The following is a 21675-nucleotide window of genomic DNA, read 5'->3' as shown; positions in this document are numbered from 1 at the left end:
CTAAAAGTGTGTAATGTAACAGCAGTGACAAAGTGAAACCCAGCAGACTCATTATATAAGAAGCCAGATCCCTAAAATTCTTAAAATAGAACTGGTCAATATTAGAGGCTACTTTTGGGACATGTTTGAGGGAAATAATGTAACTATCACTTATAATGAATTAAGTTCTTTGGAGGTTTTAACACTTAATTTCTTCACTGGTTGTCAAACTACTTAAAGATGATAAAGAGAATATTTACTAGATAAGATGAGATTTATAAATTTTGTAGAAGTGTTTATAATGTTAGGAAACAAAACTTGCATTGACATTTGCTTCTATCTAGTATAAAGCTTCACCTCCATTGCATGACCTAATGTATTGTGGAATGTGATTATAAAATACTGGTCTAAAAAGAATTAAGATGTGGTAATCTGATCTTCCTATAGAGTTCATAATGAATTATATTTTCACCTTTTTTCCTGAACTCTTCTGTTCAATTATCTCTACACAATAAAAACCAAGAACAGCTCTGCCTTCAGAATGCAGTGCAACCTCTTTCAATTTGCAAAAGCTTCTCCATCATAATAAACCCTTACAGAAGAATAACAAAAGAGAACTAATTATCCTTGTGTATATTTGGTAGGATATAAAAAGCTTTTTCAGATTCTTGTGTCATAATGGGTTGCATTGTGAGAAATTAGGTTGGAATGAAAAGGTGCAGTTGAAAACAAATTCTGCTCTGCATAAATAGGACTACTACTTTGCAATTCCCCAACATGGCAGTATTTATTACATAAATGACACTTTATTCTCACAGCTAGTCCCACTGCTGGGGATTTCTTCCTTTAACAAGATGGCCTCTGTATTTGGGACCTCCCTTCCTGAGGCCAGGGTGTTTAAAAGTTGCATTCCAGGATGGACTGGCCTATTTTGGGACTGTTATTCAATGAAAACTTCCTGAAGAAAGCAAAGTGAGTGAATAGAGATGAGTCCACATATTCTGAGTATTTCATTTCAAGCATGACACAGACTATGAAATTGTTTAGAGGTGAGACTTGGGAAGGGTTTTTGGTTTGGGGTTCTGTTGTTTGGGTTTTATTTTTAAGAAGATCTTTGCCTTAATGGGGTTTTGATTAAAGATAAAACTCTCTTCTAATTGTCATTTTTATCCTCTTCACCTCCTGTCCCTTCATCAGCATTTCTCATTGCAATGTAGTCTGTGATGCCACTGAAAGAATATTCAAGCTCTCAAGCACAGTAGGAACTAAAAATGTTGTCATTGCTAAAACTTTCCTGATGGATAAAACTAAGCAATAAGAATTTAAAACTGTACCTGTGCAAAAGGTGGATTATATGTGTAGGACTGTGTGCAGTTTGAGTATGTTGAGATTGCACTGGGGCTGTCCCCTCACTTGCATTTGAGGAGGGATCAAGAATCATGCCAGGGGGGAGCAAGAATGGAAACCAGACACAAAATGAAAAGATTTTGTAGAAGTGTTTGTGATTTAGAGCATATAAACCTGCCTCTGTCTCCGGATGACATGCAGTGATACTGCTGTACTGAAAAAAAACATTTTTAACCTCCCATTTTGTTTCATATTTCCTATAAATATCCCTTTATCAGTCATTATCTTTTGCCTGAAGCACCCTAGGAATCGTATCATGACAAAGCCTATGTTAACCTGCGATACAAACAAGAAGTCGTTTACGAGGTAGCAAGTTTATTACACTATCTTTATTTAAAAATAGCCTCTCCAGTATTCACTAGCGGGCAGGTTTACCCCTCAGGTGGAGCAATGGTGGGCCATGAGCACATGTTCCGGGCCGGGGGAGGCCTGGGGGAGCACGGCAGCTCTGTCCGCGTGAGGGGGAGCGCTCGAGCCAACACAGCGGGCCCTCTGTACCCAGAGACCCTCCGTGGAGGCCGAGAATTTGTGTTACAAATATTTTCCTAACACCACTCTTTTGTTTATTTCACTACTTAATGGGGTTTATTAAATTAACTTCAGGGTGGTGGAAGCTGCTTGTTTACACTTTAAGTGCTTTTTTTGTGTCTACTACTGTACGTTGCACCCACTTAGTACTGGTTTATATGTTTCTGGCACCATAAAGGGGCTCAGCTGCGAAAGGCAACGTTCTCAGCCCAGCTCAGGAATGGTTAACGCTAAGCTGAAATGCATTGCAGGTTTTGTCAGCTTTATGGTAATGAATTATATGATGCTGATTGAAGCCAATGACTGAGAAAGATCTCTAGAGTTTCTCTATCCTTTTGCCAAGTCAAAAAATTCTTTACAGTTTATATTTGAATGTTTCTTTCAAATTGGAGCAACTGTAAATTGCTCAAATGTTATACATTTTAGAACTTTGGGGGGAGATTATTTCTAACAGGCCTCATTGATTGAATGTTTATCATTCAATTTATTTTTACTTTATTCTAAATTCCCCCTCTTGTGTATTGGTAAGCTTTAGGTATTGTGTTACATCCTCTTGTCCCAGATAAAAATAATAATAATAAACCTCCAAAACTGGACCACAAAAGCCTTTGTCCTCTTTTTCATAGTACTAACAGCTCTATGTGATTTCATTAGAAAAATTACATTGTTACTGTCCTACACCTTTCCCAACCATGACAGCTGTGAAAATACAGCCCAAATGTACATGGATGTTTTTTGTTGTCTTCTGCAACATTTAATTCAGTTTCTGGCATTGGACTAGAGTTTGTTGGCGTTATTATCTCTGAACCTATTCATATTTTGGGTTGTTTTTCCCTGAAAATAATTGTTTGTAGTTCTCTATGCTCTATCTTGTTTATAGATTTTCTGCCCACATTTCTCACTTCTACTAGCTGCTTTGTACTAATTTCTTTGTTTTCTATGGTGTTTTCAACATTTAGTTCCATTTAAGAATTGATTCAGTATATGGTGTATCCCTTAGTCCAGTTCATTAATAAAGATTTTAAATAAGACTGTAACTAACGCTAATCCCTCTGGCACACAGCAGTACACTTCCCTTCCAACTCAGTACATTACCACTCATCATTACCCTTTGCTTATAGGCTGTCAGGCCAGTTTTCAGTCTATGAGGTAGTGTATCACATCCCAGATCTTTGGCGTTTATCCACAGAGCAAAACTTTTTAGAGAAATTACATCAAATGTTATCTCTTGTTGCTTTGTTCCACCAGTGATTTAAGTCCATTTTAAAAAATAATTAATTTATCTGATGTTTTGTTCATTAGTCATCTCTTCTTTTGATGGTCTTAGTTTTTTCCTAAAACTAATTTTGCTTCCATATTGTCTATGTTTTGTTTCTATTGTCTATATTTTGCTTCTATATTGTCAGTGTCTGGCAAATATTTGGCAAGATTCTCTTCTTATTTGAAAACCAGAAAGGAAGTATGTGTTGGGGTTTAAGTCTAGTACAGTACTTTAGAATGCAGAGCGAAATTAGCTAATGTTACAGTAACTTATCTACAGTAATAAGCCTGTAAAGAAAAATGAAGGAAAACTCTTCCTGTGTAGATTTCCTGGGGAGATTTTTAAAAGGTGCCTTACATTTGTTTGCTATCCTCACCAATTTCTTAAGAATTCCTTAAGATATTGAGACATATATCAGATAGACATGTTTATTTGGTGTTTCCAGGTATGATTTTTTTTTTCAGAGTATGTTCTTCATTAACATTTTTGAGTACTTGCTGATCAACTCTTTTCAGATGTTTCCAGTTGTTCTTTCTCCTTATGCATTTCTACATGCCAATGTTTTATTAATTTCTCAGAATTATGTTTTTGGTAGTCTGTTACTCATATGTTGCCATAGTGTCTGTGTTCATTTCTTGGTTTGAAGTCTAATACTTTCTGATCAGAGGCACCAGGCATCATTATATCCTCACATTCCTAATTCTGTCCTCTTGCTGGAGTTCTGTACTGTTGGCCCCTCTGCTGAAATCTTTCTTCTCCAGATAATGACATTGCTGACAAAATTGAGTCTCTGAGATGTGTTTTAAAAGTATTTGAGGAATTGAAGACATACGGTGAAGGCAGTAATATAAGTGAAGTAGACTTTACTGCTGGGTATCTCATTATTTGTGTGTAGCCATTAAAGGCAAGATTTTTCAAAAATGAGAGCCAAAATGAAAGGCACCTTAAGAATTGGGCTGGGATTCCAAAGTGCTTAGTGCTAAGCAACTGCTTTTGGCTTAAGTGGCTTGATACTATCCACTGCTTTTTGTCATGTATTACAGATAATTTTTCTTTAACACAACAGTTCCTTTGATCCTCATCTTAGGGTCTCAGAAGTGTATACAATTTTGGGAGATGGTGCAGACAGGCAATAAGTGTAATAATATAAATAATGCTACTGAGTTTTTTCACCTCTGCAGATAGTTTAAGCTGATCTCAAAACCCACGCTGTTTGGCCCTGTTGCCAGCCAAAGACTTTACAGACAGTATTTAAGGTTTCTGCAGTGGTACAAACATCACAAAGTATCTTTATGTTAGACAAATACTTACTTTACTGACTTCTGTGATGATTTGATGTGCATTTTTCAGTGTAATTTTAACCACCACCTTTTCTGAGGTAGGATGGTAATCATAGGTATTCAGATATTGCCATTCGTGAGAATCTCCTGTGACCGTCTCCCAGAATTCATTGCAATTTTGTCAAGAAAATCTTAATTGCTTCCTTTTGTGAGTTTCTGGCTGTGGTGCTTCACATATCTGCCTTCATATTTCTGACTTCTTTCCTGCCATATAGGACAGAGAAACAAGAATTTTTGCTTTTTCATGCAGGTTTTTTTTTTTTTAATTAGTGATGCAGAAACACATGGCATTGTCGGAGACTAGTGGAAAGAGTGTTTTGTTTCAAAACTTGAAATTATTTGCTAGCCAAACAGTTTTCATAATTAAATTTAGTAATTTCTTTAAATAATGTAAGAATTTCTTTAAATAATGAAAGTTTGAAGCTATTATTTGAGAATTTGTGAAATATGCTGGATGCAGGCAGATCATCATGTAAATATGTTCAGTGCCTGCTTGACCTGAGTGTCAAAATGGGAAGATAGGAGACAATAATCCTTGCTGATGCATTAAAATGGAGAGGTCAGGTTATGTATCTTCAGCAACACACTGTGAATAACGAGTGTCGGCATAGGACTGGTGCACCTGTCATTGCTGGAGGGCAGAGAGACATGTGGTTCCAAGGGGAACTGACCTTTTTCTTTCAGGCATTGAGTCAATCCCATATCCTAAGGCACACATTCTGCGTTAAAATTATTATAACTCTCCTGGTATTACATTGAACAACAAACTCTGGTGAAAATCTAGGGGAAAAAAACCCAAAATGATGGTGATAGTAATTTGTGTGCTGTTTTTAATTAAGCCATTATAGGAAATATATTCTGTAATTTTGAAAGACATCACTAAAACAGTTATATTCTTCTCTGATAAAGATAAATTTATTTGAAGTTTAAAATAAAATTTCAAAATGTCTGAATTAGCAGCTCTCTGGATACAAAAATCTGAATGATGATATTTATCACTAAACGTGATTCACAAAAAAAAATGCATCCTTTCAAATAAGTAATGTATAATACGCTGTATATCCACTGTCTGCTACCTCAGCTGAATTTATATCCATAAGATCTGATTAACAAATAGACAACTTCCTGTTAAATTATTCACATTTCATAATAATTGATGTAACAGAGTTGATCTTATGCTGGAGCATATTTGATCATAAATTCAATGAAAGCAGCCACCATCTTTATGATATTTGTCCAGCTAAATCCTTCAGTGAATAAAATAATAAAGATGCCAGCTGTGTTTGTTTTACGATCACTGCTGCAGTAGGAGGCTGGAAATACAAATGAATAAAAGCTCTAATTTTTTATGTTGGAGTTATAAATTCAGAATCTTACTGCAAAGAATTTAAATGGAAAAAATAAAATTTTTACTTTTGTCACATTCTCATAAATGTATTTATTGGGGTTTTTGTTCCTATTGTTTAAGGAGTCCAGAATAGTTTTAAAATATTGCTATTGCTTGGACCCAAACTTACAAAATCCAAGGAAATCTTGTAAAAATAGGTGAAATTTATGCTTTTCTCTCCAATACCATTGCAAGAATGGACCATCAAATTTTGCATTGCCTTCTTTGGTTAGATTCTATAGCAGTCTTAAAACTCTGTTTACTGCTGTGTACTGTTAGTGTGCCTCAAACTAATTTCAACACCCTGACGTAAAAAAATCATGCTCCAGATTATTATTGGCCTTCCTTCAGCATTATGCCTTTTGTAGAATAGTATTATATTTCTTTTATTTCTTTCATATTTGATCCTTAAAGTGCCCTTGAGTCAAGCTTTATTCTGCAACCATGAGGGCATGAATCTTTCCTGAGATGTTGACAGACAGTGTTTGGTGAATATAATTTTTCTGTCAGCTACAGCCTACATCTATACTGCTAACTAAAGCAGAGCCAGGGACTATTTTCTGGCCCTGAGGCCATGTGGCAGACCTTAGCTACAGCTGTACTAAGTAACACTTGGGCACGTACCTCCTGTGGGCTTTATGTGGTCCCCATGCAGCTGCAGGTGCAATTATTATTTTGGGGGTGTTCAGTATTAGTTTTTTAATTCAAAATTTCCAGAATAACATAATACCCATGTTGCAGACCAAGGGAATTGTGTTCTCTAGCATAAGATTGAAGGTAATATATTGCATGCCCTGCTTGTAGGAGCTGCCTTTTGGGAATGGTCCCTGGCATGTGTTGTTCTCTGAACTGTGTCTAGGAGTGGTTTTCGAGAATACTAGTTGGCATGGGCCAAAATAATCCAGGGGGGAATGTGGACACTCAGTAGTTGAGTGGTCAGGCTCTCTCCCTAGCCCTGCTTATTAACTCAGCAATACAGGCTTCAACAGGGAGATTCTTACTATTCCCTGCCCTGTGCATACTTGAGTGTGCTCCCAGTGAAGTTTCTCCTCGTGCCGTAATGCTAGCTTCCTTTGTCACTTAGGCCTGAAACTTTAGGGATGTTTTTTATCTTTCATTTCCTATACCATGCATCCACACTGGTATATACATTTTACAATTGTTTTTTTCTTTCCAGCTTTTCCAAGATACTTTTTTTCCTTCCCTTACCAACTCTGTCACTCAGGTCTTGATTATCATAATATACTCCTTATGTCCTCTCCTGACCAATGCCCTTGTTCAGATCATATAGAAAGCAACCACTAAATTCAGTTTTTGTGGATCATTTAGCTCCCCTCCCAACACTGGCTGTTTCACTCCATCATTTTTTAACTCCTCCTTTTCAAAATCCTCCATAATTATGCCTCTTCCTCTCTTCCTTCACAAAGCTGTGTATTTGCTCCTGTTCCCTATTTTTATGTCAGTGATCCCTTATATTTAGGCCTTCTCCTGTCCCTTAGATAATTCAAGCAGACTCACAACTGTTGTATTCCTTTCTGGGAATCAGATGGGCTTGTGCCCAGATAGTGCATTTACCAGTTGTTTGCGGTCCTTTTCTTCAGGCTTCTTGTCCTCAGTTTGGAAGCTGCTGGTACTAGTCCTTGTCTGCCACAAATGTCTGCTTTCACCGAAGTTTAATATCCATTTATGACCCTAAAATGGGACTCAGATATTTATTTACCTGCCAGTCCTGCTTCAGTGGCAGCACACGTGACCAGCTGTGACACAGAGCTCCACGGATTCCACAGTTCCACATGTGCAAAATCTTTTGAAAATCTACCTGCCTATTTTTGGGTCATTAGAAGTGGCCTGAGCTCTACTAGCAGTCAATTTGTAGTGATAGCGGGCTCTTTGGGAAATCTGACCTTCAGTGGTCACTATTATAGATAACAATTTTGATTTTAGTTCTTAAATCACCTATGCTGATTTATGCCTAAATAGCAGTAACTCCCTGCTTAGCTGTGTCTCTTTTATGCTACTTTGACGGGTTAGGATTTGCAAAAATAGTTCAGAACTGAGTCCTTCCCTACTGCAAGCCAATTTCTGAGTGTCAGATAGCACTGCATCCTCACACATATGTGAGTACAAGCACTTAAAATCCACATATTTCAGTAACTGATAACTAAAATATATGGAATCTGGTTTCGTCATTCAGCTCCAACCTGTTTATAGTTAAAAAGGCATAAACTGTTGTGTTAAATCTGAGCAACTTTTTAAAAAGACACTTCGGTACAGGTACATGTGGATATGTAATGTTTCACTTTTTTTAGAAAAATCAATGCAAAAATCGTGTTATGTTTTCTCCAAATTGTATACTAGAGAGAGATCACTGCTTTTTACTTCTTCAGTGGTCTCTGTGCCTAAGAAACCCTTGAATAATTACATTTGTTTTTTTCCCTGTTCAAGTTCAAAGTCAAATTCAGGCTTCTTTTAACAGATTGGCATGGGCACATTTGTCTCGTTAAGTATTACTGCTGCTGGTATCAGACACTAGTTTTTCAGTCTGTCAGCTTCTCCCTGTGGGAAGATGACCTAATGTTCCCTTTAGCAAGTACCTATCTCCATTAATGTAAAGTGAAAGGGTGGTATGCTAAATCAGGAGAGTGAATCTGGAGAAGGAATGGCACGGCACCTTCTGCACTATGATGCTGGTGTGAATGTGGCATCCCATCCTGTGTTCTCCTAACATCACCTGAACCAAGTACCTGAGGGTCAGGGAGCTGCAACTAGTTCTGTGTGATGTGAGTCTGTCTAAATATATAGGCGTAATAATACATAATAAAGTATTTTTGACTGTGTGGCTTTGAATATATTGTCCACATGCTCTCATTATAAGCATTTTGGTCTCCTCCTCTCCATGTTTATTACTTCTGCATCATTTCCCTGTCATGTCTTAACTTAGGAGTATAGTTGCAAAAAGAACAGGATGCCTACTTGTACGTAATTGCTTAGTTTTATTGGGTTCAGCCAGACAACTCATATACATAAAGTTAAATACATGCATGTGCCTGGGGTCTGTCTTCCTGAGCTTTCTAGGCTTGAGGCATTCTCTCTGCCTCCAAATCTCTATCCACCTTTAATGAGCTGTATAAATAAATACAAAGTACTCCTGTTCGTTCCATATCCATAAAATATATTTTCTTAGCTGAGAGGTATACAATAATAGAAAAGATCAGACCCATCCGATGTTTTAGGGAGGACAGGACAAGTAGCTGCTTCCAAGTGGTTGACGGATCTGAGGCCCCGGCAAGACAGATTTGTAGGTTAACTGTGATAAATGATCTTTGGCTTCACTGACTAAAGCGAGGTCACCCTTCTCAGGGCACTGCCTGCAAGCTGCAACCTTGTAGCAAATTCTTGTTGAAATACTGAGCAAACAGACCAGTTCTTATTTACATTAGAATGAAATTAAGACTTCTCAAACCTGAGATGATAAAATACCAGACAAGAGGGCAGAGATTTATAAGGCAGTGCTAATGTTTATTTGCTAGAACTTAGTTCTGTCTTTTTTTTAGTTTTCAAAAGGCAATAGGTCCAAAACAGCTGTTTTTTCTTTCTGTTGTCATTTAATAAGGGAAAACAAGGGAAACTCTTTACTACCCTAGTGGCTGCACCCACTTGACGAATTTGAAATTCAAAGTTTGGTTGGTTTTTCTTTGACTTGGATTTCTTTGGAGAGAAACAATCCAGGTTGTCGAGGGTGGGAGGAGGAAAAGCACAGAGCTTTGACTGCATTGTGTGCCAAAGGTTTATTTCAGCTATTTCTGTGTTGGGGGGTAGGGGGGGGTGGTGTTTATTCCCTCCTTTTTTTGGCTTATGTCCAGCCAGTGAGGAAATAAATATGTGAAGAAAGAATGCTATGGAATGTTAACTCCACTGCCGTATTTTTTTCCTTTTATCATGCCCCAAGATTCACTGAAGTTGATATAAATTCACCATGCCTTCTTTTAAAAAGCATAACAGAAAGGCATTCTTCCTTTAAGAGTCAGACTGTAAAAGGTGATTTTCTTTCACTCAGTTTGGTTTAAGCCTGTAAAAAGCATTAAGTGAAAAATCTGATATATTTGTTAGGGCATTTATTGCATTACTAACTTATATTTTCAGTTCTCAGTGAAAGGTTTATAGAGAACATAAACCTTGAAGAGTTTTTGTTCAGGATTAAAGATATATTTTCTCTATTTTCTGGTGAAATAATAGCTCATAAAATGATTGAGGTGTTAGTAATTATTTTTAGCTCTATTTATTTTCCAAGGATAGTTTGTTCAACTTGCTGAGGTGCACGAAGGCCTTTAAAAAAACACTCTTCTTGATCAGAAGATTCATGCCTTTTAAAGAATTTCAAAATAATCAAAAGCTTCTGATTAAATGTCGCCGCCATGTTGTTGTTCTTCATTAATTGCACTTAAAGCAAGCAAAGATCTTCCAGTAAACTATAAATCTAGCATATTCAGTAGTAGTCTGTCATGGTGTAAGTAATACACTGTGTCTTCCGTAATTAGTATCTTTAATGCTGAGCTAATTGGAATGCTGAAAGAATTAAAATAGCTGTTTGGTGGTGCCATGTAAAATCAAAAAGAAGTAATTGCTAAATTCTTTCTAGGGCAAAATGGTAAGGCATGTTCTGATTAAAATTTCTTAGGAAATACTTTTTCTGAGAAATACCTGTATCTGAGAGAAACTGCTGAAAACTGAGTGAAATAATGTGAAATATTTCAGGTATTATTCTTTTAGTTTAAGGAATTAGTTGTGGTTTTAAACAGTAGCAGAACACTGTACCCAGCAGTCATGTTGCCTGGAATATCACAATCTCAGAATTCCGAGGAATTGAGGAAGTTAAGTGATCATATCAGAGAAAGCCACATTCTCAGTAGCTTAGAGTATGTTGTCACTGGATATTGTATATTTGCTGTTTAAACAAGCTTATTTTTCTTCTCTTTAATGTCTGCCATGCAGACCTCATAGTTCTTGCTTCATTTGACATTCCAGCATATATTATCCTGGCAAAAGGATACCTAATATCAAATGTAAACCTTATTCTGTATCGAACTGGTATAGAACAAGTGGGGGAAATATCTGCAATAGTGTCAATGAACAGCATTGGCTGTCTTCATGCCCTAAACTCTCAATAGTTGGCACCTTTCTTCAGAAGGTTTCATAGTCCAGAATATTTATTCTGAGGCATCAGAGCAAGAGCTAGCCCGGGTGCCTGTCAGGCTGTAGAAAGACAAAACTCAGGATACTGTTAAGTCTGTTGTATATTGTCTGATTCTCTTTAAGCTTAGCATTTAAAGCTCAAATCAACCAAATTCAATTTTTAGAGGTGTTGTGTTCTGTAAGGGTGTTAATGTTCTGCTTTCTATATGAAGCAAACCTGTCAAGCTGGATATCGCAAGCAGTGTTGTGTTGTAGAAATACAGTAATACATCTGAAATGGACACTAAAACACATCAAATCTAGTGCAGAAAGAGTCGGGGAGAAATAGACTCATATCTGAGTTTTTGTCTTGAGTTACATTCAGTGATGACACGTACAAATGATCTAGTCATGACTGAGCTTAATGGCCATTATCAAACGTGAATTGCCATGAGAAGTTGGATCACTTCATTGTCTAGCTTAAGTGTGACCAAACAGAGTCTCTGAAGCCTCCTGTGACTCATGAGCAGTTCAAGTAAGCATCTTAATTCTCCATTCTGAGTTCAGGAGCTGCAACTATAATTATGGTTTACCTACTGGGTCAGTAGATTCTTTTAAAAATTTACCAAGTATATAAAAATGATATACTTAGAGGTAAATCTATGTTAATTAAAATAGAAAAAAACCCTAGTTGCCTATATTGTTAGAACCTTCATTTGTTACATTTACTTTTTTTCATGAAATGCTGTTCATCTTGGCTGCGTTCCAGCTAATGGCGTCTGTGCAACTGTCAAGTGAGAATTAGTTCAGACAGGTCAGGGTTATTATTACCTTCCTGGAATGCACTGAATGAACTTACCTCCACAGATTTTCAAATGGGGCTCTGACCTCTTTTACATCGGCATTAACAGCAATACCAAATAATCAAACACTGATACTTTTATCTCTGTCCCATATTAGTGAATACTTATCATTGGTTGTCATGGCTTTTTTTTTAATAATAAATAATTTGACCACCTTTTCAGCACTTCAACAGATAAGACTGCTGATGCTGTGATACGGTAATATAATTTGAAGGGATCAAACTAATTTCTGAATTTCCAAAGAGATCCTTTCATACACCCTTACGGAAATTGTGAAGGTCTGAAGACTGTGGAGCACAGTGCTGTGCAGGAGCACAGAGCAAGGACAGATGCTGGGTGCAGTATAGCCATGCTAGTGCAGGATTTGCCCCAGGCTAGGTCATCTAAGAAGCCTGAGAGGGATGTTGCAGCCTTGTTTCTAGTGAGGTACCAAGCCAGAAGAGTACAATTAAACCGATGGCCTAGGGAACCTGGAGACCATACTTTCCTGCCCTGCATGTGTAGAGGGCTCAGTGTTTCTGAATCTAACTGCCAGCACCTCAGTTTGGTAAGAGAAGAGGGGTATTGGGTGTTTGGAGACATGCCTCTCCTAAAGAATGTGCACAGCCCAGCACAACATTAGGATTGCTGTTGGCAGCTGTAGGGGACAATCCCAACACTGAAATGTGGTTCCTGTGGCAGTGTTTGACTGTAATGTTTACTGTATAGTTCGGCTTGAAGTACCTCTACACTGTGCTATAGAGCCAATTCTGTATTTTGTGATTGATCAGCAACAAGTAAAATCCTGCTTCAGTGAGCCTTCAAAAGCTTTTGTCTCTCTTTGTTCATCAGTTGTAGTCCTCAGTACCCTCTGTGTAAAACACTGAAAAAATGGTAACATCTTTACTCCGTTAGATTCTCGTCTTGAGGTGCCGCTTTACGCCTTCATCTGTATCAAAAGCTAAAAGCATCACATCAGAACTTGTGTTCACTTGTTGCGATGGTTTCATGATGACTAAATAAACTCTACAAAAGCTTCGTGGAGGCGCACCAGGTGCGTTTGGGAAGCAGCTCCTGCACGCTGGAGCTGGCACGTCAGGTCTTTGAAGACAGTAGGTGTTCTCGGCATGGCTGTAACAACAGAAAAGGCTGCTGATATTTAGTAAAAAGGAAATGTTACTTAAGGTAGGCCCTGCTCCAGTTTGTGTGCTGCGTGGCTGCTGCTGCTGGTAGGGTTGCATGTATACTCAGAGGTGCAAACTATCAAGGCACATGAGAGCATGTGCATATCAACTGGTCAGAAGATAACATTAACTGTAATATACAGTGTTGGCACAGTTTTATGTCAGAACTCAGGAGAGGCCTAAAGCCTGGGACAAGGGGATAAGACTGACACCCTCAAGCAGACTTGGGTGAAAAAGGGGAACACGGCCCTCGTGGTGGTGCAATGGTAGGTGAGATACCACAAGGAGTACAGGGTACTGTACAGGAGTCCTATTGTTGAGGGAACCATGGCATCCTCTGCAAAACAAGCTGCGAGGGTTACTGTATGGCCTGCCTGATTTGCACCAATTTGTTTATTCTCTTCTTACCATTAAACTTTAAACTCTGCTAAATGGTGATACTGTTCAGGTTAACTGTAGTTTTGTCTTTCAGTACTTCAAGTTGTAAGACATTACTTAGAATAAAGAAGCAGAGCTGAGATTTCCAAAGGGAATTAGGTGCCTCACTCCTCTAGGCCATGCTATAAACACCAGTCGTGAAATGAATTAATGATACGCTGCGAGAGTTGTATCTTCACATGGAAAATATGCACAGTAAACGATTTTTGCTTTGGGAAGTATTTACCTCGTGCTGTTAGGAGTATATAGACAGCATATTATCTCCATTTGTTTTAATGCCCATTTATCTTAATTATTAATGTGAATTTGAACTGCCTTCTTGATTGCATTTAAAAGCAAATCACCCCAAGTTCAGAAGTTCACTGCACATGCCCAAAACTTTTTTTTCTCAAGAGTTTAAACCAAACTTCAGTGATCTTAGTCATGTTCTGCTTGACCAAATACTGACCTTCCTCTGCAGTAGAAAGACATTTAAGCCTGTTTTCTGAAATTAAATCAAATTCTTGTAATCCAATGAGATTTACAACTGCTCAAGTCTAGTCAGATTCATATATGTTTAAAGTGAGACAGGTTCATATGGTGTTTGTTTTTCTTGAGCTAAGGCCATATACAGCTTTTGGGATTAAGTTGAAAATCAACGTGGTTCACAAATGTCATCAGAGTATGTGTGTAAAAATACTCCCAATATTTCTCAAAACAGTATCTACATATTATTTAATACTCATTGCCAAAGGTTTGTCTGTATTCTGCTGTACGCCACATTTTCTGAAAGTATGTATGCTGTCATGGCTAGTAACTATGCCTCAGTGATTAGTGTGACAGTAAGTGAAGCATGAGTATTGAGACTTGCCATATCATGCATGCCAAATTCCTATATGGCCCAACTGCTGTGAGACAAAACATGCTATTATGTTTTAGACACAAAGCCATATTGTATGAAATTCCATCCTGTCACATACTGAAGGAGGTGTATTTAAAAATCAAATATTTTTTTTTTCTTTAGTTCTCTTTGTTAACTTTTCTGTATTAGATATTTAACTGCTGAACCCCATGAGAAAATTCAGCCTTTGTTCCTATTGAGGAATCATGTTTCAAAGTTACATCAGAAAAATTGTTAATGTTTTAAGGAGGATATTTTAAAGAGACTATTGGCAAAAAAAAAAAAAGAGGAAAGAAACAAAACCAAATGTTCCAAGAGCAGACCACTGAGGTTATGCGCTAAATGGGTTTCTCCAAACAATTCTGATATAGTAGATGTAATTTAAATACATGATCATACAGTGTATTTTCATAAGTAAAAGAATAGCTTGTCTTTAAACAAAGCAGCAAAATTAGTCATGCATTCCACTAAGGCATCAGTTTTAAGACTGACAACCTTAGGAGCCCACATACATATGCCTTTTGCAGCGTCCACTGATTTCCAGAAGTGACCTTCGCAGAAGACATGGGTTTTGGAGAAGAATTTTTTCATTGCTGTGCAAAGGTCTGTAAACAAAGCTAGAATTTTGATGTGGAAATTTAAAGATACAGCTGGGCCTAGCTAAAAGTGATGACTTGATCCATGAGTTACTTGGATGATCTTCTTCGTCCTGTATTACACAGGAGGTGAGACTCGATTGTTGTGGTCCCTTCTGAGTTTAAAATCTATAAATGCTTGGGAACATACTAGTAATAAAGTAGCAACACCACCCACCCTCCTCCTCAGCACTACTCAGAGTGTTATCAGGGCAGGTAAATGTAAAAATTATAGCAGATTGAACTATTTTTGCAGACTGTGCAATGAATTTAGTCTTTTTTCTATTTATTAATTATAAAGCAGATTCTAATTTTGACTGATTTATTAACAATTACGTCATTAGTTGTTGTGATTATGTTCCAGCCCTAGATATTTTTGTTGGGTTTATATTGTATTAATGTATAATCTGCTGATTGATACTTGATACTTATCTTCGGCTTCTTGATTGATCTCAGTAAACAGGGATCTTTTTTGTTTCTAAATGGAGAAGGTGACTTTGGCTTCCTAAACTGTTCCTACTCAAAATATTTTTAATTTATATTAGTTAATCTGATTTTCTTGCTAAAAAAAATTCTTAGCACTATGCCAGGTACTTTGGTGACTTTTAATACAGTCAAAATGTCAGCACTACTACTCTGTTCAAGAGTACCAAGGAACTAGGGTGTCATCATCCATAATTTTACCTCCAATTCTGAATTCGCTAATGTTTGAATGTTCTTTTCTTTTGCTTTGCCTTACTTAAACAGCATCTTCACTATACCTATAGATCAGCTAAGGAATGGTACAATTCTTATATTGGAGGGTAATATTTCACTACTTACTTAAGTGACCTCATTTTTCTGACTTAACAGTGGCTTTCATTCAAGACAGAGAAAGTTTACTATGGCTCCTAAAAAGGATGCAGTTACCTCTGTGGGGAAAAAATATATTGGTGAAATGATTTGCCAGGACCTGATTGATTGCCAGCGAATAATTGGTGCAGGTGGGATTAGGACACAAGACAGGCCTCACAGACTCAATATAATCACTGGTCCATGAAAATTTTGGATGTGTAGAAGAATTAATACCAATTCTCCCTGAATATTTTCTTTTCTTTGTTAGGAATGGTGTTTTCTTCTGGTATTTTGCTGTGCTCTGTAATGAATTTTCCTGTAATTTTCACAAAGGTTTAATGAAACAGTTTCTACAATCTGGTAGTTTAAGGAGTCAGGAATTAATCTCATTTATAGGCAATGACTGTTTCATTCAAGATGCCTTTATTTTGTCATGAACTGAAAATGAAAACAAAAAATGATGGCCATCAGAAACACTGTAGTTCATCATCTATTTACACTGGAATAGCAATTCCAAATCCTAATCCTGGGTTTTCTGTGAGATTATGGCTGATGAGAAAAAATGTCCTAAAGTGATCAGCACTTCTGGGCAATTCATCCCTGGGTAATTTCTGTACAGATATCCTGACAGATCCTGAAGAGATCAGATAGGCATAGTATTCAAAAACTCCTATCTAGTGTACAGTTGCTAAAAAATAAAAAGACAGCCAGTGGCATATTTTTTGAATCATTACAAATATCAGCATATTATACATATACCAGCACATAATTTTGTAGAGATGCTTTTGACTTTTAAATTATTTTTTTTTCACACTGAGTGTAGTATGGACATGGACAGAAAGTTGTGTCTATGACATTTGTGACTTAAAATTCTCGCTGTAATAATGATTTTTTTTTCATTTATTGTTTTCAGTGTTGTCTGTTCTTTGTCACCTGTGCATACACTGATCTGTATAAATTATGCCATGTCAGACTAATAAAAGAGTAACTCCGTTTAATCTACCTTCCTTTCCAGAAAGTCAGCTTGAGCTGAACAAAAATTAACATTTGCATGAAACGTGCTGTAGGATTATTGATTTTAGAGGATAACACCATCTTTTTCAAACACTGCAGTATTTTGAACTGCTTGGTATTTTGGACTATCTGTTTTGGGAAACCTGTGCATTGAAAAATAGGAGACATTTTTTACGCTTTGGCATTTTTGCCTGATGAGATCTTTACTGAGCAAAGGCATGGTTGAATTTACAATGTTAAATACTAATAATAGCAACACAATGTCGACAAGATTCAGCACCTCTTTTCCAACTGCATATTATCATAAGTTTGGTGGCTTTGGAAGTTTAGGAGGCAGCTGTAGGTTACTAGACCCAAGCCACATCTTGCATTTTACTCTCTCCTCTCCAAATCTATTATTTTTAGTTTATATTTTCTTACAATATTCCCAAGCATATAGCTCCCAGTAAAACAATGTTTTCTCAGACTTCCCAAGGTAGCTTAGAAAAGATAATTCACTTACAATTGAATGTTTGCATTGCATTAACACCTAATGAAGAGTCAACCCCCTGCAGTGTGAATATATGAAAAAGTAAGAAGTCAGTACTTCCCGAAAGACGCATCTTTATGAAACATGATGCGTATGTTGCGTGTTAAGTGTCATTGGATTTTAAAATTTGATACTTCACAAAGTTGTTTGAATACAGCTGTTATTTTAAGCTTAGATTGCATGGGTTTAGATGGTAATAACCGTTTGTTTCCAGTGCTGTAAATTTTCAGTCTGTGAGTACGCTCAGTAAAATGTAAATGGAAGAATCAAAACAGTTTCTTTCAAGATGCTGTTGCTCATGATCCTTTAGCGTACTAGGCAGGGCATATGTGATATGGTATAATATATGCTCTATCTTTGTAAAATTTGTATGAATTTTGAGCTGTCAATCCAGAAGTAATTCATTGACTCCTTCACCTGAGGAATATCTTTCCTGGTAGTGCTCCCAAACAGACTTTGTCTTTATCCTGGCTCCCAGGACTTGGTGTTTCAACCGTGCTGACTGCAGATAGAATTGGTAAACAGAATAATGAGATTGTTTTTCAGGAAAACCTTCTTGTTTGTGTTTCAGGCTGAGCTATGTGAATCATGCAGAAGATCTAGCCTCCAAACTACTCCAGTGTTTCCCAAAGAACAGACTGTCAGCACAAGCAGCCCTGAGCCATGAGTATTTCAGTGATCTGCCCCCACGGCTATGGGAGTTAACTGATAGTGAGTATAACCACCTCCAGATCGATTAAAAAGAAAGATGTTAGTTCATACAGATGCATGTGTGTATGCTAACCTTCACATGCAGACAGCTTCATGGACATACAGAGCCACACACAAAATATGTGAGTGCAACTGTGTAGCTTGAAATTACATAGTTAGCTTGACACAGGACAAAATGGATTTTTTTTTTTTTCTTTTTTGCTATCTCTGCTCTGCAGTCTGCAGCCAGCTATCTTTGTATTTGATTATGTGTGCAGCCAAGAGAATTATCTGAATTGTCATAAAGCAAAATGAAAAATACAATTTACATATTTAGTGCTTTTCACTTTATAACATACAGTACTTCTTAACTAGCTGCAGCACACAGGATAAAAATCCAGCCGTCTGTGATTCACAGAATCTCTATCTGTTTCAACAGTAACCTTTAAGGAAGGACTTGGCATTTGAAAGTCTGAGAAATACGAAGTAGACAGTCAGTTAATTTGCTGAATTAGACTGTGTAAAAAGAGGATGGCAGATGATTTTATTAACTAAGAATGCTTTCAGTATTTACATACATCTTTCTATTTCTTTTATTAAACAAAATGCATTCCAGTTGACTTGACAAAAATGTTCCTATCATCATGTATGCTGTCAATGATCTCTTTAATAATTGTAAATCATTTATATCATACATGTCCATATCTTTTCCCGGTGTTGAAAGCACACTACTATTTATTCTGGGGGAAAAATATTATCAAGCATGATATTTTTGATTCAGAGAATGTTCTGTTATTAAAAATAGGTTTCTCAGGGGAGTAACAATCAGCATTTTGCTTTAACTCAGTGTGGGGAAGAGAAACATAGAACAGTATATGTTTTCTGCTTTCAAACATACATCCATTAGCAAAAGATCTAACTGCAGTACACTGAAGCAAAAAGTTCAGAGATGCAACAATGACACATGTGCGTGTAACTATGGCTGATTTAAAAGTTTGCTGGTAAAAACTGACCTCCCTTTCTGAACATTAATCCACCATAGATTCTGTTTACATCAGTATCAGTATGAAAACTTTTGTCTTCCAAAAGTTTATCTTTTCCATCCTCAACAGCTCTGTAGTAGTCACATTTTGAGCTGGTTCTGTGGCCTGGTTGTCCAAGTACCCTACTCACAACTCTGCTCTGAAGAGCTCTCTCCCATTTGTAGAATATGAACATTAAAATCAAACTAGCACCATAAATTTTTGTCCATCACAAGCTCTGTCACAGGCTGTGTCCTTGCTCTGCAAAAAGATTCCCAGTTTCCTCCTGTGCAATGCTAACCCACCACTTGGTTTGCTGACTGCAGTACTTTGTAAGCTGAAAATTCAAAGGATGCAGTGTAAATTAAGGCTGCTGTTGAAAGTCTGCCTTTGCTGAAACTGATGCAAAGAGATTCATTTCTTCAGGACTAATGAAACATCAAGAATGCCAGTTCATTTATCCTTTTTCCACTAAATGGAAAACAAAAATCATTCTGCAGTGGTGACATCTCAATCCTTCTGACTGTGTGATTTAGTCTAGCCAGGATTTTGAATTCTGAATTCTGCAGTAGTACTTTTCTGTTAATATGGACTTATTACCCACTTGCCACTTAGTTTATCAGTCAGTGGTTAAATCCAGTTCTATCAGTGAAGTAAATGCCTACACATTATCACTCTGCAGCAGGCTGCCAACAGAGACAGTCTTGTCCTAGTCATTAACAAGCACAATGTATGCAGAACACCAGAGGGGAATTAAAACCACAAAAAATACCTCAGGGTGGTATTTTTAATATGAGAATTTAATTTGTAATTTCACAGATTAAGAATTTTGGCTGCATTAATCCTTTTATCAGCTCACAGCAGGTTATTTGCAGAAGCATAACCATAAGGCGATATTCATTGGCAGAAACACGTCTTTGCATAACGTTAAACATCAGGAGCAGTGAAACCTTTTGAAGGGGGGAGAATAAAGATGAAAAATCATTATATTTTAAAGCAAGGTTCTTCTAAATGCCTCCAGTAAAATTTTGAGTTACAGAAGGACTATTTCTGTGTCTAGTAGATAATCATTATGAAGCATAAATCCAGATGCAAGAAAGGACAATCCCAGTATCAAATACTACAATCATTTCTATTTAGTATGACTTGGATATACTTGTAAACATATTTACAAAACAAAGAAGTCATATACTTTGCAGAGCTGGGAAAATGTTTATTTACTGTGTAGTGAAATTACCAGTTTTTATGATTCTAGTTCTCTGGGTTAATATTTTATGTTAGGAAGCACTTGCTATTGATAGTTAATTAAATGTAGGTGTAAACACATTGAGTCTTTTATGCACAACAGAAGTGTGTGTACACACAAAATCTACTGCTTCCTGATCAGGACACCACTGCAATTTTGAAAATCTCTGACGGGGTTAGTATTCATCGTATTTTATCCAATTTGGTTCTAGTGCTGAATTGCAAATTTGGAGATTTAGCACTAAAAACCAAAGAAAGACTCACAAGTGAGGAGAAAGAAAAAAAGCTGGGGGGGGGGGGAGGGCAGGGGGGGGATCAGTCAAACAATTTTCCATCAGACAGTATTGTTCCTTTGGAATCACAGTATTTCACAAAAGTATGGTGACTCTGCCTACATTGAAAAAGTAAAAAAAAAAAAAAAAGTGTTTCACTTTTTCTTCTCATTTTGACTTTAGTACTATGTATTTATATTCTATGTAATATTTTACAGGAAAAAAATTTAATCTTGTGTTCTATTTTAAAAATGTGTGCAAAATGATTTTATGTGAGAAGCAAAATTTTGATTTTTTTATTTGGTTTGGTTTCAAATCAAGGCATCATTTCAATTGGGTTGGAAGTTCAATTTCCAGATAAGCTCTGTCTAACATCTAGCTACTTTTAAAGATAGTACATTAAAAAGGTAAGAGTTGTGCAGTTCTGCAAAAAACATCTTGTCTGGGAATACACTACAATTTATGATGCAACATAGCCTTCATTCATCTCAGACATGAGCAGTAATCTATAGATTAACCCCTTACCCCTTTTATTTTCTATTATTCTATTAACCCTTTTATTTTCTATTTATTATTGTCTTTTCTATTGAAAAAAATCAGTCCTCCCCCTTTTCTACTTTCATATTTGGGAGCTCATATTGATTTATTTGCACAGAATACATGCCATTCATAATGTATGTTACCAAGGATAATGCAAGTTGATATGTCAAAAATACAGTGGGAAGATCTTGTGCCTAAAACAATAGCCAGGTCTTTTAAAGACATAAAGGTGAAAGAGTAGATCCAAAAACTTGCAGCCACACTGGTTGTTAGAGCAAAACCAAAGAAAAATGTTACAGCCCCGATCAGTTCTTTAAGCAGTCTATTAACATTCGCTCATGCAATCAGGCAGTGGCAGTTCTCAGAGGGTATTTTTATACAGACATTTGTTCTCAGAAGGTATTAGAAGTCATTGATTTTTCCACACCAGTTTGAGGCATCCTAAGTAAAAATGAGTTTTCGTATCATCAATGTGT

General features: G+C 36.8%; 1 protein-coding gene across 6 annotated transcripts in view; it reads left to right on the top strand.

Annotated features, from left to right (window-relative positions):
• Positions 1-21675, top strand: part of CDK14 (cyclin dependent kinase 14) — a 321807-nt gene that overhangs the window by 233772 nt on the left and 66360 nt on the right. For all 6 annotated transcript variants that reach the window (XM_074864790.1, XM_074864767.1, XM_074864787.1 and 3 more), the window contains one exon: positions 18002-18141. In XM_074864790.1, coding sequence (XP_074720891.1) covers positions 18002-18141 — 140 coding nt within the window. The remainder of the gene's footprint in view (positions 1-18001; positions 18142-21675) is intronic.

The sequence above is a fragment of the Strix uralensis genome, chromosome 1 (genome assembly GCF_047716275.1).
Source record: "Strix uralensis isolate ZFMK-TIS-50842 chromosome 1, bStrUra1, whole genome shotgun sequence".
NCBI classification, from domain to species: domain Eukaryota; kingdom Metazoa; phylum Chordata; class Aves; order Strigiformes; family Strigidae; genus Strix; species Strix uralensis.
This window is presented reverse-complemented; position numbering and strand designations above follow the sequence as displayed.